We start from the raw sequence: 16,659 nt of genomic DNA on the forward strand, positions 1-16,659 counted from the left end.
CATGGGGGACAGCAGCGCAAAGTGGAAACAGCCATGAATTTTCCATCCTCCTTCAGCCACCCTGGGAGCCACTGTCCCTGCCCCGTGGTGCCAGCCCCTTCTCCTCACCCTCCGCCTGGTAGCTTTGTTTTGCCTTCTGCCACCTGCCAGGAGTGCTGGGCTTTTCCAACTCTGGGCGTGGGCCATCTCTGGCAGCATTTGGCCAACATACACAGTTTGGTGTGGGCAACAAGCCCCCCTCGTCCTCCCAAACTCCACCCCGGCAGACCACCTGGAACTGTGCCATGGCCACCTTTGGGCTGTGGCTCAGCATCAGGAACGCCTGCCCCAACGACCCCTTGTGGCCTTTGGTAGCTGGTGTAGTTTAGAGCAGCCTTCAGGCTGCTGCGCTCAGTGCTAGAGAGCTGTGTAGCACAGCGCAGCCCCAGGGCCCTGGAGCGAAAAGAGCACCTTTGCGTTCTTTGGCCACAGCTGTAGCTCAACCCCCTTCTTTCTAAACACATCAGAGAACCACACTGGCTTCACCACACACGTAACCAAGAATGCTTTCCTCCTCCGGCCCCCGTCTGGGCATAGAGCAGCTCAGCAAACACCAACCAGCACTACCTGGACTAATGCCTCGAACGCAGACCCACTTTGCCCTAGGGATGTAACAGTGCAGTCGATTAACCGATAAGCAAAAGCTTATAGGTTAATGCTGTAGACTTCACGCATTTCCCTCCCCTCCCGCACCAGCAAATTTTTTAGCAGGTTGGCCAGCAGCCCGGCTTGGTCCTGGCTTGCAATGGGTCCAGGACCTCCCCCAGATATGGCTCTGCGTTGAAAGTGTATTAGGAGCTAGACGGGCAGGCAGCTGGGCTCAGTTCTGGCTTGCACTGGGTCCAGGAACTCAGACACCCGCCCCTCCCAGACAGAGGCTGCTGCCACCCTGTGCTGTTGCCTCTTTATCAGAGGCAGCAGCACAGGGCAACCGGCAACCAGTCTACGAGGGGAGCTGGTTTTTCAACTGGCTCCTCTCACAGACCAGCTCCCACCTGGCACCCCGTGCTGCTGCCTCAGATAGAGAGGCAGCAGTGTGGAGTGACAGGGGATTCCTTGGGAGTGAGGCTGGAGCATAGTGGCTGCTGGCCCCGCCCCCAGGGACTATAGAATAGTCGACTAACCGATAAGAATTCATGAGGTTACTTGACTAGTCAAGTAATCGATACTTAACATCCCTAGTTTGCTCCTCAATAGGAAAGAACCGGGTCATTATCAACCTACCAAACAATGAAGGCAACAATGGTTCTTTCTCCATGTAGAATCTCATGATACCATCTACATGTTTTGTCAGTCTTTAAGTGCTTCCTGACCATTTGTTGTTTGCTAATTAACGGTTCTTATCTGCCTCTTATGACTATCCAGGCTTTTGGTACTTAGAAACTATTTGTTTTTCCTATTACATTCCTGCTCCGCTTTCCCCTTGATATTTTTTACCCACTGCTTCTTCTTGTCCCCTCTCCTCCCATTTTTTCCTTCTTCCCCCCACTTCCCCTTCTCCCGTATTTATTTTAGTTCTGGATATCCAACACTCCAGTCATCTGAAGAAGTGGGCTATACCCACAAAAGCTCATGATACCGTCTACATGTTTTGTCAGTCTATAAAGGGCTACCAGACCATTTGTTGTTTTTTTAAGTTTATCCTGTACAGGCTAACGCGGCTACCCCCTGAAGCTGCAGGAAAGAACATGCTATGCTACAGACGGACATCCACTTTCGGTCAGATTCTCTGAGGTATGCGCCTCCCGCTCCAATAAGCACTACATCATGATGGCATTAGTGCGGCCAGGCCTGTCACGCTGGAGTGGGGTGGGTTAGCCTGGATGTGGGGTAGGTTAGTGCTTGTTTGCAGCAGAGGTCAGCCTGACATAGCCATGCCACGGACTCACCAAAGCAGCCTCCTTGTCGTCCAGCTCCGGTGGCGGCAGCAGGGGGTTCACTCCAGCTTTACGCTGGCATAAGCACAGAACCGAGGTCCCTCGCCTATTGCACGATGCAGCTCTCGTGACCGTTAGCTAGAACTCACGTGCCTGGAGACTGGGAGTGAGACACAGCAGCCAAAGGGGCGAAAACCGCAGCGGCATTAGTACAACAGCAAATGGGAAAACACCCGGGAGCCATTCAAAGGGTCTGGTCCAAAGCCCAATTGGGAGCATTTCCATTGACTTTGGATCAGGCCCGGACTGCGCTGCATTGGCGCTGCTCACTAGTTGTCTGCGAGTCAGTGTTGTCTGTGTAAGTCCCCTGTCCTTGAGCCCCTAGTTCTAAGAGGGTGTCAGGTGGCGGGGGTAGGGGTGGAGGCGGGGGAGCAACATGCTTTTTAATCAGAGCTTTGATCTGGAATGCCTAGGAGTCCGACAGGGACCTGAAAGCGCTTGCTTCGTATTCATTAATCAGTGACTCCTGCCTTTCCAAATGCCAGCTCCCACAGGCCTTTGCATATTTACAATGGAAATGTGCTGGGTTTACCCAAATGACCTCTTAGAGTAGCTGCCTCCCTGTAGAATACCTATGCAAATGTTACTGCACACAGACTCCGAACAAACATGCCAGCCAACGCAATCTCACTACTGGGGCCTAATCACTCAGATCCATTGCTGCTTTCCCATGCAAATGTAACCTTTGATGCCTGAGACTCGTCCTCCCCGGCAGGCTCACACCTACTTGCAAGCTTGTCAGTCCTTCGCTACATGTATCTGAATCATCAGCTCAACTCCTCATCCTTTTACACTGATGTCTTTCTGTTGATCCGGGTGGATGGGGTTCCATTGGAAATGCGATGTTCAACAGCATTGGGAAAATTAATCAAATGTTGCAAATCTGGGACTGGCTGTAACTGTAAAGTAAAGTACCGTGGACTAGGCTGGTCCTTAAAAACAGGTGCTAAGTGGAGTCGAAGGCAGAAGCTAAATGTTTGTGATTAGCAGACCTTGTCAGATAACGTATTCACTGGGCATTTACTTTCCTGCATTGCTACAGAATCACAGAAACCGAATGAGGCCTCTAACCTCAGCTACTCCATTCCCTGCCTGGGCTGGCCTGCTCCCAAAATATTTTCTAATACATCGCTGGGGTCTCTTTTAAATGTCCTATGAAAAGGGGCTTCCCAATTCTAGCTTTAATTATTTGTAATAGGGTTGCACCTAGATGATCCCCATGAGATTGGGCTCCCCTTCTATCTAGGCCCTGTACGTCCACATAATAAGAGACAGGCCCTTCCCCAAGGAATTTACAGTCACACAGACAATGGCGGGGAGCAGACACAAAAGGGAATCAAGCACTCAGGCGAAGGGACTCAGCGAAGCTCACACAGCAAGCCAGTTGCAGCACTGGGTGGCTTGGCTCCAAGCCCAACACTACACCAAGCGGCTCGTGAGCCCAACGAGAAAGCACACGCACACGTGTTTACAACACCGAGTGCGGGTGCACCTTTCTGTATCTCTCGGTCTGTCCCCCCGCGCCTGTTACGCCGAAGGAATAAAAATGCTGTGGTGTGATGCTGCGCAGTGTGACACAAGGTGCTGTACGTTTACAGCAGTTATTTGCTTCCTGACACGGGGCAGAAAGAATGTAGAAATGCGCTTGGGGGTCTCTCCAGCAACCATCTGCCCCCTGGGATTTGGGAGCTTTTCCGTGTCCAAGGGAGAATTCCCTGGGCAACCGAGGGAGCCCTGCTACCAGCTCCAGAGCTGAATTCTAGGAATTGACACCAAGGGCTTCAGCAACAGAACGGCACAAGAGAGGGCCCCTGTCACTGGGCTAGGGGTCATGGGACCTAGATTCTGTTCCTGGCTCTCCCAGGTGACCTGAGCTGTGGTTTTGGCTTGGTTTAGTCTCCTAGCTTGTGCAAGCTGTATGGAGCAGGGGCTGTGACTTGTAATATAGACCTACGCACCTAATACAATTGGACAAACCACAAACGGAAATGAGGAAAGCCGAGTTTTGCACATGTTGGAACAGGGGGTAACACTCCTTTTTTGCCCTGATACAGCTATACTCAGGGCTCGACAAATAATACAATCTACTCACCCATGGCGAGTAGATTGTAACCCGGAAGAGCCGGGTTCGGGTGATCTGCGCATGTACAGAACGATCTGTGTCAGATTGCCGGAAGCGCGGCTGGTGAGTGGGGCTTGCCATGGGACAGCGAGCCCTGGCTATACTGATGCCCTCTAAAAACAAACCTCTGGTACAGGTCCTTTCTGAAGGGCCTGTGGCAGTAATGTCTAGGGATATGTCTACATTACAGAGGTTTTTTTGGAAAAAACAACTGTTTTTTTTTTTAAAAAAACCCTCACTTACGTCCATACTGCAATTACATTCTTTCAAAAAAAAATCGAAAGAACAGAGAGGTTTTTTCGACATTGGTAAACCTCTTTCTACAAGGAAGAAGCCTTTTTCCAAAAGAGCTCTTTTGGAAAAAGGCCTGTGTGGACGGGGAAGAGGGAGTTCTTTCAATAGAAGAGGAAAGAGGAAAAAGCACAGATGCCCAGGTAGCCACTCCGTCCATAGTAATCACAGTTTACATTCAGTGTGGATGCTCTCTGTTGAAAAAGCAGATCGCTTTTTCGATGTGCTTTTGCTGTGTAGTCGCTCGCTTTCGGAAGAAGTTTTTTCAGAAGATCTCTTCCGGAAAAGCTTCTTCAGAAAGAAGCCTGCAATCTAGACAGCCTAGAGGTTCTGAAGCTGAACAGCATTGCATTTCTGTACATCAGCACTGAGTTAGGTCCCAGCTGGTCACATTCAGACCTACAGAAAGCCACGCTGTGGATTTACCTTCTTCTCATTGATGTCCAGCTGCTCCTCTTCCTTGTCCACATCTCCTGGCAAGTCTTTGATTTTATTCAACAGCTCTGCTTTGGGTGCCGACATGTTATAGTAAGCAGGGCAGGTGATCAAAGTTACAGCAGCTTCCTTTTCCTCTCTCCTAGATGAAAAGAAAAAAAAGAGACACACAAGTCCAGAGTTGGGTTTAGTCTGGTTTTGACTTTGGTCTATTCTTCCCTTAGCAAAAGTGGTAGGATATCAACTGGGATAGTTTATTAACAGTCCGTAACAGAGAATGCCAATTCCCACCAGTAGCTGAAGCAAAATGCAGGACAATGTAGCATTTAAAGACTAACAAGATGGTTTATTAGATGATGAGCTTTCGTGGGCCAGACCCACTTCCTCAGATTTGAGGAAGTGGGTCTGGCCCACGAAAGCTCATTTAATAAACCATCTTGTTAGTCTTTAAAGTGCTACTTGTCCTGCATTTTGCTTCAGCTACCCCAGACTAACACGGCTACATTTCTATCACCAGTAGATGGTGCATGTCAGCTATCTTCTGTTTTCTCCATGCTGGGAAAGCCAACACAATCGTACTGATGTTTGGTTGTCAGCTGACAACTCGTCTAAACACTGGGGCTGGATCCTCAGCTAGTCTAAACTGGTATAGCTCTGTTGAAGTACATTTAATTCCAAATCTTATCCTGCATAATCCAGTTGTAACTTATTGTAGCAGGGCTTCTCCAGCTGTTGCGTGTGGCCCTTTGTTTTACAGTAGGCATTTTCCAAAGTTTAGGGCTAATTTTTATAGCACACTGTAGTGCTTTTTTATAAGGGATTCCCCCAAGCTCCTTCCCTCTCCCACGCAAAATAGTGCCTCTCCTAAGCCTTCACAAAGATTTGCTTCCAATTCTGTTCTCCCAGCAGTTTTACACGGCAGTAATTCCATTAGGTTGAGTGGAGTTACTCCTGTTACCATGGTGTGAGAATAGAATTAGGCCTCTGGTTTGGGGGTGTAGCATGGATCTCAGTTTCCAAAATCATGGGAAATATCATAGAAAAGATTAACTAACAAGGGGGTGGAGTGAAGCAGCCCTCCCCATGCTCCACACCAAACTCAGCACCATATTCAGTACTGGCCGTAGTGTCCTGGGCTGTGTCTACATTGGCATCCCTTTCTGGAAAAGGGATGCTAATGAGACACTTCGGAATTGCAAATCCGCGGGGGATTTAAATATCCCCCGCGGCATTTGCATTTACATGGCTTCCGCTTTTTTCCGGCTCGGGGTTTTTGCCGGAGAAAAGCGCCAGTGTAGATGCGATTTTCCGGAAAATAAGCCCTTTTCTGGAAGATCCCTTATTCCTTTCTTGAAAGTAGGAATACGGGATCTTCCGGAAAAGGGCTTATTTTCCAGAAAATCGCATCTACACTGGCGCTTTTCTCCGGCAAAAACCCCGAGCCGGAAAAAAGCGGCAGCCATGTAAATGCAAATGCCGCGGGGGATATTTAAATCCCCCGCGGATTTGCAATTCCGAAGTGTCTCATTAGCATCCCTTTTCTGGAAAGGGATGCTAATGTAGACTCAGCCCTGGAGCTTAGAGGAGAGACGGTCCGGAGGCCAATAGCTATGCACAGCCAAGATGGTAGGAAACCCTTTTACAAGAATGATTTGCTAGTTCCAGTGTTTGGGGATCGAGATCAAAGTAGTGTTCCATCCGCACTGGCAGGAGGAATCCAGCCCACGCTCTTCCATACAAGAGCTAAGAGCTTTTCTTATCCAGCCCCCAAAATGAACTGGGCTCACCTGTCATCCTCAGGCCCCACCCTGCTGGCTTTCTGCATCATCTTCCTTTTCAAGTGGTTCTCTTTCAGCAAGCTGGTTCCCCTGGGAAAGATCCCTTCCATTAAGTCCATGGTTGTCTTCATTTTGGCGTCGGGATCTAGGATATCAGCTAGTGACTTATCCCTTTGGACAATCTCCTTGGCCAGAGCTTCTGACTTAATCTCCTCCGGGGTCTTCTTCTTCTTCGCTTGAATGGCTGCGCCCTGAGACCCGGGACTGAGGCCACCATCTTCCGTATCCCTCCCCTGGACGTCTGGCTCTTTCAAGCTGCCACCGAGTCGTGCTAGAGTCTGTTTTTCAGAATGAGGGGGCTCCCCTGGAGCAGCAGGCGAGTGGTGCAGGGCATCCAAGGAGGTGGGAGAGCTAGTCTGCTTTGACTCAGTGCTCCCGACAGATAGGGAAGTGCCCAAGTGGCTGTCCCTGCTGATGGACCTCAACTCTGACTTCTCCCTGGCAGCCAGACTCTTGGGAAACCTGCCGAAGCTGCTGTGGACAGAAAAATTCTACGATAAACATGGGGTGAAGGGGGTACTTTTGGAGAGGGGACTAGTACTAAGCACAAACGAGAGAGATGTAGTAAATCACATTTCCCTTTCCACGCCACTCTTTTGACTATCTAGACTGTCAGTCCTTTGAGGCAGGAATTCTCTCTTGCTAAGTATTTGTGCCTAGAAAAACCCACTCGAGGAAGCTAGTGGCGCCAGAAGTAAGTGATCCCCATGACTCCAAACACGGTTGCTTCTTTATTCTAATAAAGATCAAAGGAATCTTCTTGTGCCGGATGGGGCAACTCCTGTGTTCATTCTCAGAACACGTCACAAGCTGACCCTTTCTAAAACGACAGCCGCCCTTCCCAGAAGCGTTCGGGGGTCAGACTCGTCAGCGCCACAACAGAGTCAATTGGCTTTCCGTTCCCAAGCTGGGAAGGAGAATCACCCGGACAGTGCAAATCCCAGCTGTCCTTTACACACTGAGACCAAAGGCTCCTTAACAACTTGCTACCACGGCCCAGGTAACAGAGCCTGACTGGGCTGGGGTAACTTGGGGTAGCTCCCCGGAAATCAATCAGGTTGCTCTGATTTACTCCCGTGGCGGGCCTGCTTTACGAGTTATTCCCATGGGATAAGAATGGCCAGACTGGGTCAGACCAAAGGTCCATCCAGCTCAGTGTCCTGTCTGCCGACAGTGGCCAATACCAGGTGTACCAGAGGGAGGGATCACAACAGGGAATCCACACGTGATCCCTCCCCTGTCGCCCATTCCCAGGCTCTGACACACAGAGGCCAGGGACACCATTCTGACCCGTCTCTGTGCGTGTGGGAGCCGCGATAATTTTGCGCAACCACCTCCTGACTCCCAGTCGCCATGTTGTGACAGGGTCATGATGCACACTCTAGTCTGGGGCACTCTGATCCCGCACGCCCACGTTTCATGTGGGATCACTCCCCTCAAGACCTAGGATGACCGCCAGGCTGATGCTCCTCTCACGCAGCAGGAAATAAGGCGTCGCGTCAACGCTGCCACAGAGAGGAGAATCAGACCCAGGAGAGTCTCAGAGTTACATGCCCCAGTGAATGCGGTGGGTTTATGAGACCTCTGCAGCTGCATAGGACCCTCTTGTCCAGCCCCCTGCAGTAACAAGCCTGCCAACTTTGGGCGCTGCAATAAAAGACACACGGCACAGCCACGGCTGGCCCGGCTCAGGCTCACAGGTCCCAGGCCAGAGGCGGGCTACACACAGCAATGTAAATGGTCAGATTTGGGCAGGAGCCTGGGCGGAGGAGGAGGAGGGTGGGATTCAACACCCCCAGATCCAGACTGAGTCCGAGTTGTGACATTGCTATTTTTAGCCCTGCAGCCCAAGCCCCGCCGTAGTAGACCTGGGCTCTAAGACTCGGTGCTGCAGGGGTTTTATTGCCGTGTAGGTCTTGGAAGCTATTGATCTCCTTCTTCCTTAGGGGCGCTGATCCTCCCCTGTCCACCCACAGAGCCAGATTAGCAAGCCCTGGGGACAGACACTTTCTCCAGCTTCCCTTGCTGTGTGCACACTCCCTAGCAGCCTGTCCACTCAGCTGGCGGCTGCGAATGGGTCCTCTGGCTAGGCAGTACTGTGTCAGTCACAGAGGGACTGGGCCCGGCATATCCGACTCCTTCTGGCCCTACAAAGACCAAGGCTGGCCCTACAAAGACACCGTGGCATTACAGCTCTCCCTTACCTTGTTTTGGCCTCTTCTGTAAGCCTGGTGGATTTGTCTCCTGTTGCCCCACCTGCCTCACAGGCAGCCAAGGGAGGAGGCGGTGGAAACTCCTCTGCGTCGCTGGAGAACGTGTTGGAGCTCAGCTCAGGAAGAGGCGGAGGTGGCGGGGGGGAGAGTTTCAATGCAGCCCCTGCAGCACTGGGCTGTGAGTCCTTGATAAACACCTCGTCGTCGCCGAACTCCGGCAGGCCCGGTGGGGGACTTAGCTGAAGGCCAGACTCGGAGATCCGCAGAGAGACCTTCCCATAGGGAGGCGGAGTCTCTGAGTCGGAGGAAGTGCTGCTTTGGGTCGGCAGGCTCTGCCCCCGCTGAAAGAGCTTCTGCCCGGACACCTGAGAAGACGCCAGGCTTTTTGGGAAGCTGTCATCATTGACCGAATGAGCCCATTTCACTTTTGGCGGGGGGCGTTTCTGAGGCAGCACGGCCTTTCTCTGCATCGCTTCTTCGGCCGAGTCCTCAGGGGAGCTGTCATCGCGGTACGGAGACCGGGCCTGACTGTTGTTATTGCCGTCATGGGGCACGGCGTCTAGTTTGGCGCGCTGCCCCATTGCCAGGCCGTGCCGAGCCGCCAGCAGGTCTGAGGAAGACTGAGTGAGATGAACAGCCCTGGAGAAGGACTGACCAGATCCAGAAGAAATAAGGTTGAGGAGCACAGGTCTGGTGCCCTGCTTAGGTTCAGAAGAATGATTCTTCAAGTCTGTTGGCGATGACACACACCTCTGAGTCCTGCTGATGTGCCCGGGAGGTTCTGAGGCCTGATGGCTCTCATTCAGAGTGGAGGCGCTTGTGAGGTCCTTACGAGGAGGATGGGGATAATAATTTGGGATTGTTGGCCTTTCTGGGTGGCTTCTTTTCGTATGGAGGAAGGACCTAAGACAAGATAAACTATGATAAATCCAACATTTTCATTCAGGGAACCAATACAGCTGCCCCTTTAAAAAGCAAAGAATTATTAGAGTATTAGTTTAGATCTTAATATCAGAGGCTGCTGCCAATGTCTGTCTCTAGTTAAAGCTGATTTCAGTGGGATTGCACCAGTGAAATCAGCAGTTAATTCTGTGCATAGGCACACAGGTATTATGGTGATGGGCTGGGTACCACCTAGAGAGATAAAAATTACAACTAATCAATAGTGTATTTTTCCCCCAAGACTGATGTGTAGCAGGGCAAAAAATCTGATTGAGGAGAAATGTATTTCTGTGGCACGGGATTCATGAAGTTTGATCTGGCCTCCAGAAAACAGCATGAATTGTTGCAATATAGATAACAATTCAGGAACTAAGCAATACAGCAATTGATATGGGGAAAACCTAGGTCCAATGGTTTCAGTTAGCATCTTGATTTATTATTGGAACTGCAGGGAGTGAGTCGTATAATCAAGGTTGCTCAACACTTCTTATTATAACGTCCTGTTTTCAGTTGCTTATAATTTTGCCAAATTTAAACCGTGGGCTGAAATTTCCGAAGCTGGGTGTCTGTTTTAGGCTGGTTTTTTGGCATGTGCATAAAAGTTTCAGCTAAAATGGTTCAGTTGCTTCCAGGAATGAGATTAGGGAAAAGGAATTGTTTTTACCCATCTTAAAACATTCTTACAACTGCAAGGTCCTCTAGAAAAATATCATCTTATGTACTATTAATATAATGGTGATTAGACTTATCATAATGTGTACACATTAGAGAAAGGCCCAATTACGGTTGCACAACTTAATTCTGACATTTCCTAACTTTTGAATGCTCAACTTTACCACATGACCATTCTTTTCATGTAGGTTTTTCTTTTTGTTTTTGACATAGGGCCAAATGAGTTCTACGCACTTTGTAGACAAATACAAAGAGAGGTACTATGCCCAATGAACTCCCAATCCGAATGGACAACAGACTAAATTGTTTCCACTACTTTTAAGAAGGCTCTCAGATAAATCAGAGCTATAGCAGTTGTCTTGAAAGTGAAAGACCCTCTTAGAACATCACATAAAATCCACAAGCCTGAGCAGTTGGAAAACAAAATTAATTATAACAATTAATACAAGCAAGATATTCCAAGCACGCATTAGGCTGTAGTAAAAAAGTCCTGCAGTATTGCGATTATATCCTATGTCTTTAAAGGCTGCAGCATTGAAATGATCTGCTTTATGTGCTGTATGAGATTTGAGGCCAAAAGGTGCATTCAGTTATGTGGGGGTACACCAGAAATAACTCCATCAAAGCTGGGGGGTTACTCTGCATTTACACTGGTGTAACTTAGGGTATGTCTAGACTACACCTCTTGGTCAACAGAGAAATGTAGATTAGGCATGTTGAAATTGCTAATGAAGCAGGGATTTAAATATCCTGTGCTTTATTAGCAAAAACATGACCACCGCTTTTTTTCGAAATGGAGCTTTTTCGGGAATCCCCCCCCGCCCGGCAGTTTAGATGCGGATCTGTCGAAAAATAAACCCTTTTTTGACAGATCCTGTAAACCTCATTTTTTGAGGAATACAGGATCTGTCGGAAAAGCTCTATTTTGAAAAAAGTGGCGACCATGTTTATGCTAATGAAGCACGGGATATTTAAATCCCTGCTTCATTAGCAATTTCGACGTGCCTAATCTACATCTCTCTGTTGACAGAGAGGTGTAGTCTTAGACACAGCCTTAGAGCAGAATAGGACAGTCTGTGGTTCTCGGATAGTAGCGATGTGTGATTTTTGAGCTGCTCAGTGTTGTCAGGAGAACTGGATGGTAGATCTGCAATTGCCTGTCACACTTCGGTAGCATTTTCTGATCCTCAGACTGGTAGAGTCACCTCGGTTACACCTACTGCACTAACAACAAAGATGTTGGAAGGCATTTTGGAGGTTGGTCAGGGACAACACAGCATATGGCAAAGAATACAAGTCAAGAGACCACATTAGTCCAATGAGGTCTTGTTTGACTGCCCGTTTAAAGGACTAACCCTGCTCTAACAAAAATCTTTGGGAAGAAATAGGGCTGGATTCTGGTCACAGCTCTGGCACTTTACAAAGCAACAGCCACAGGAGAATTCCACCAGCATTGGAGCTGCATAAGTCTGGCATATAGGACCCTTTATTGCTCCCTTCACGGTCTTTGGCATAAGGGATGCACTAGTGACAGAGCTGAGAGAGGCTGTACTGCTCAGAGCTTTAGCTATTCTGGGGCCACTGGTAGCCACAGAGAGGCAGTCATATGGTTGCAAAGCCCTGGGGGCTGTTCTAACTTACACTATTCCTTGGCAGGCACAAAGATGACTGAAAGCCAACTTTGCTCCCATCTCAGGCTGCCCTCTCAGGAGAAATATTGCATAATATCGCACTTTTATGTGCATGAACTGTTCTACACAGGCCAGGCTGTGACCCCTTCCTCACTGTCTCAGTTCCTGGCACAAGTCGTCCTTTTGACTTCAAGGGGCGCCTCATGCGAATTCACTGACGTGAGTAAGGAGATCTCAATCTGGCCTAACTGGGACTTTTAAACCTGGAAAGGGTCCAGTCTTGTTACCACAGAAGTCAAAGGCTAAACTCCCACTCATTTTAGTGGTGCAGAGTCATGCCCCAAACATGTGCGTTCTGATATTAACACTCACAGCTGACACTGTTTGTGTCTGGGTTAAAAACATCAGCGAGGGTGACCAGAGGACCCAATATGATCTGGACAGCCCCGATATTAGGACTTTGCCCTACATACGCGGTTAAGTCCTTTTGCCACACACTGTTTTTCACATTTACTATTTGGTCCACCTACGTGTCACAGTTGGGTTGGTGAGACAAAACCATCCACAGAGGGCCCTTTATGAAATTGCTAAGCAACAAATGAGCAAAAAGAAGAGTCCTCCCCTGAGCAGCGATCTAGCTGTATTTTTTTTTCAAGCACGTGTCATTTCCAGACTCAATGAAGTTTCAGGGGTATATTTGGTTCCTGCCTTCCACATTTCAGCTATCCAAAGAATCCAGAACATTCAGAGCAAGGCACTTGACATTCCATTGGAAAATGTGCTAAGAGAACACACAAGTTGCGGAAGCAGTAGAAATATCACAAAGATGTGAAGATAGGAATAATAATTCAGAAATGTGGCTCTTGGCAGGAAAGTACATAACATAATAACCTATTTCCTGCCCTCTTGGCTCTCTTTCAGGCCTGGTGTTAAATCTAGTTACTTAGAAAGAGAAGGAAGCAATGGGAGTTATAACATAGTGAAGTATTAAGAAATACTGATGGTAAATAAAATGAGGAGGGCAGGAAGGGTTTAAGAATAAGAGCCAGATGTATCATACTCTAAATAGCACTGCAAACACTGTTCAAATCCGGCAGGAAATGGCACACTTTCAAATATTCAAAAATGGTGGTAACTTAGGGCAAAATGACCTTCCATGGTTTACTCTGCAAATTTCTTAGGCCAGGTCTATACTAAATGGGAAGGTCAAATCAAGATACCTAACTCCAACTTTGTTAATTACATAGGTGAAGTCTACACATCTTGTTTTGAGTTTCTCCACAGTCCACATAGCGAGAGGCCGACAGGAGCAAACATTCCCATCAGCTTCCCTTACTCCTTTCAGAAGTATCAGCTGCCAACAGGGGTGTCCTCTGAGTTCAATTTAGCGGGTCTTAACTAGACCCGCTAAATTGAACTCCAGAAAATTGATTGTAGCAGCGTCGATCTTCCGGTTAGTGAAGATATGGCCTTAGTAGTAGCATAGGAGTTGCAAGACTGGCTTAGAACCATCAAGTCCAATATCCTGTGTTTGACTTGCCTTGTTTTGTCCACCTGGGTGGCATTTCCAGGACTCACTGCATTATTGTCCCGATGCTGTTGTTTGGGCGACTGCTACAGATGTGATCCCCAACATGACCGAAAGGTGGAAACTAGAACTAGAATTCCTGAATAATTATGTTAATGACAACTTGTGTTTTGTTGCGATAGTATGTGCTTATGTACCTAGAGCTTTGTTTGAGTCTTTTTAATATTTAAATTGAAACAAATACATAAAACAGATCAACTTGAAACCAGATCAGCATCTCATCCGAGGAAATGGGTTTTGCCCACAAAAGCTCATGATACTATTTTTTTTTGTTAGTCTCTAAGGGTACATCTACACTGCACGCTTATTTCAAAATAGCACACCTACACGGCAGGGAAGCCTCATAATTAGTCAGAGGCAGGCTCCCCTAACGTGGATGTGCTTCCTCAATTTAGAGGCACTGGGGAGTAATTAGTTTGAATGCCCCTGGGGAGGAACTATTTCAAAATAGCAGTAGTGGAGCATCCATACTGTAGCTATTTTGAAATACCTATTCCAGAAGGGTGATAGAAATGTAGCCGTGTTAGTCTGGGGTAGCTGAAGCAAAATGCAGGACAATGTAGCACTTTAAAGACTAACAAGATGGTTTATTAGATGATGAGCTTTCGTGGGCCAGACCCACTTCCTCAGATCAATTCCAGAAGAGGCGCTATTCCTTGTGGAATTAGATTTACAGAAGTCGGAATAAGCCGTCCGTTATTTTGAATTTATTTTGAAATAATGGAATTGCTGTGTAGACGCTCACATTGTTATTTCAGAATAATGGCCGTTATTCCGAAATAATGCTGCTGTGCAGACGCGCCCCAACGTGCCACCACAGTACTTGTTTTTATAGTTACAGGCTAACACGGCTACCCCACTGAGACTTTTAATCAAGGAGTGTGTTACTTAGAAGTGTCAGGTAATATCTATGCTGCTGCACCCCCTTCCAATTTTGTAGGGTTTACAATCACTTTTAAAGGTCCCTCTCCCATTACTGAGTGAAAGACCATGACAGGAAAACAAGGAATCTGCCTTAAGGCAAAGCCCCCAATCCAGCAAAGTAACTACGCACAATGGGAATGCTCACTTGCTATGATTAGGTACTTTGCTGGATTAGGGCCGAGTAAACAGACAGGAACTTTAGGGTATTTTTTTTCCAGTTTCTCTTAGTTGCAATTGAAGAGAGACAGAAACACCCAGAAACCTAAGATGTGACATTTAACACTAGTAAGTCACTATCAGACGGAAGTGTTATTTTTAAGTTAATGAAACTTCTGCATGTTAAATGAGGGTAGAATATGCTACAGAATAAGGAGAAGACATCTGAGAGTAGGGTTTTACCTTGAATTAATTTCTATGCTGAAAAACAAGAGCTAACTGAAGATTAGTCCGGGTACACCACACAAGACAGCCAAAATGCAGTCTCCCAGTGCATATGGTCTGTCCAGCTCCTAATATCCCATTCATTTACATAAAAAATGCATTACAATTGAATCGTTGCCAATGGCAGTGGGATTAGCACCAGCTGAACCAGCAGCTGGAGAAGAGACACAAATATAAACCTACCTGTCGTCTGTGCCAACCATGGAAGAAGGATTAGTCACCAAGTGGCCAAATTCACTGCTTTCCCCTGTCAGCAAGTCCTGGAATGCACAAAGGAGCAGAGTTAGCAGCAAGTAAGACACGCCTGAAGTTTCAAAACAAAAGAGCACTCTGTGTGTCCTTTACAGTTGGGAAGCAAAGAGAGGGAGTGTGGTTTCAGGATCAGAGTAAAAGAAGGCCACTAGTGAATGTGCAAGGTTTCCACAAGCTAGTTAAAATGGATTCACCCCAGCTAACACTGAGGCCTGCTGGGCAGCATTTCTACAACCACCTTCCCTGAGAAATACCACAGAAGAATGAGGAGGGGGGCGATGTTCCCTTCAGAGATGCCCCTGACAAAGGCTGTCGCACAGATGCTATGACTCAGCCACTCCCCTCACTTCTCCGGCCAACACTAAGCCCTTTTCTGCTGCTCCGGCCCCCAGCTGGTCCCCCGAGGAAGGGAGATTGTGGTGGTTATCTGTGGCCAGAGTCTCATGGGCCTGACTTGCTTCAGTGAAAGCCAGTGCAAGCCAGAGTGGAATATTGCTCCAAGAGCTTAAGAACTTTCAACCACGCTGCGATTCTGAGGCCGCCATTTTCCTATCATGCCCTTCCTCTGATCAGCAGGACAGCCTGTGCAAGCCCAGCACAGATCTTGCTCCTATTACAATCAGGGGAAGTTTGGCCCCATAAGGCTTAAACGGGAACTGGATGAGGCCTCAGGCTCCCTAAGAGGAAGCTAATTGTCAGTATTGCAGCAAAATCTTCTTTCCCAGGAGACCAAGCCGACACTTAGCCCTTCCGCACCAGCGAATCCCCCAACCCAAGCATAATATGCCACGGCCGGGCTGGCTCTCTGCCACCATTCCCCTGTAATGTCTCACCGTCCTTTCAGAGTCTAGTTCTGATCATAAGCTCACAGTCGGGCCTTCAAACGACTCCCATTTAGACACCAAAACAACTGGCTGGATTTCAAAGGGCCTCAGCAGTTTAGCTGCTCTGCCCTTTCGAACGACGAGCCACTTGTCTCCATGGGAGCTGCCGAGTGTCGTGCGCATTTGCAAATCCAGTGCGGGACACTGCCAAATTTGGCCCTGAGCTCTTCCGGAAATCTGGTTGCAGCTGCTCCCTCGGGATGTAAGTCAATTACATGATGGTAAATGTCCAGCATCCTTTTCCAGAGCTCAGTCTTTCTTCTGTCACTCGTCAGCCGAGGTTTTTAATTGAGGGGCCTCCAGTCCTGTTCCCTCCCTGGTTTTGTTTCCTCCCTTTCCATGGCTGCGGATGGAAGGGAAGTGCTGAACTTGATTTAGAAGTTGGGGAGCTGAAAGACAGGCCGGTTGAGATAAGCCAAAGGGGCCGAGAGAGAGGAAGGCAGAAATTGC

General features: G+C 48.2%; 1 protein-coding gene across 5 annotated transcripts in view; it reads right to left on the reverse strand.

The window, feature by feature from the left end:
• SHROOM3 (shroom family member 3) overlaps positions 1-16,659 on the reverse strand; it is a 232,498-nt gene that overhangs the window by 5,434 nt on the left and 210,405 nt on the right. For 4 of the 5 annotated variants that reach the window (XM_006133874.5, XM_006133877.5, XM_075929434.2 and 1 more), the window contains 4 exons: positions 15,257-15,333; positions 8,867-9,778; positions 6,612-7,136; positions 4,816-4,966 (listed from right to left, as the gene is read on the reverse strand). In XM_006133874.5, the coding sequence (XP_006133936.3) occupies positions 4,816-4,966; positions 6,612-7,136; positions 8,867-9,778; positions 15,257-15,333 (1,665 nt within the window). The remainder of the gene's footprint in view (positions 1-4,815; positions 4,967-6,611; positions 7,137-8,866; positions 9,779-15,256; positions 15,334-16,659) is intronic. The other variant, XM_089778128.1, reaches the window with a different exon arrangement.

This window comes from Pelodiscus sinensis, chromosome 4, assembly GCF_052426305.1.
Source record: "Pelodiscus sinensis isolate ZL-2025 chromosome 4, ASM5242630v1, whole genome shotgun sequence".
NCBI lineage: Eukaryota > Metazoa > Chordata > Testudines > Trionychidae > Pelodiscus > Pelodiscus sinensis.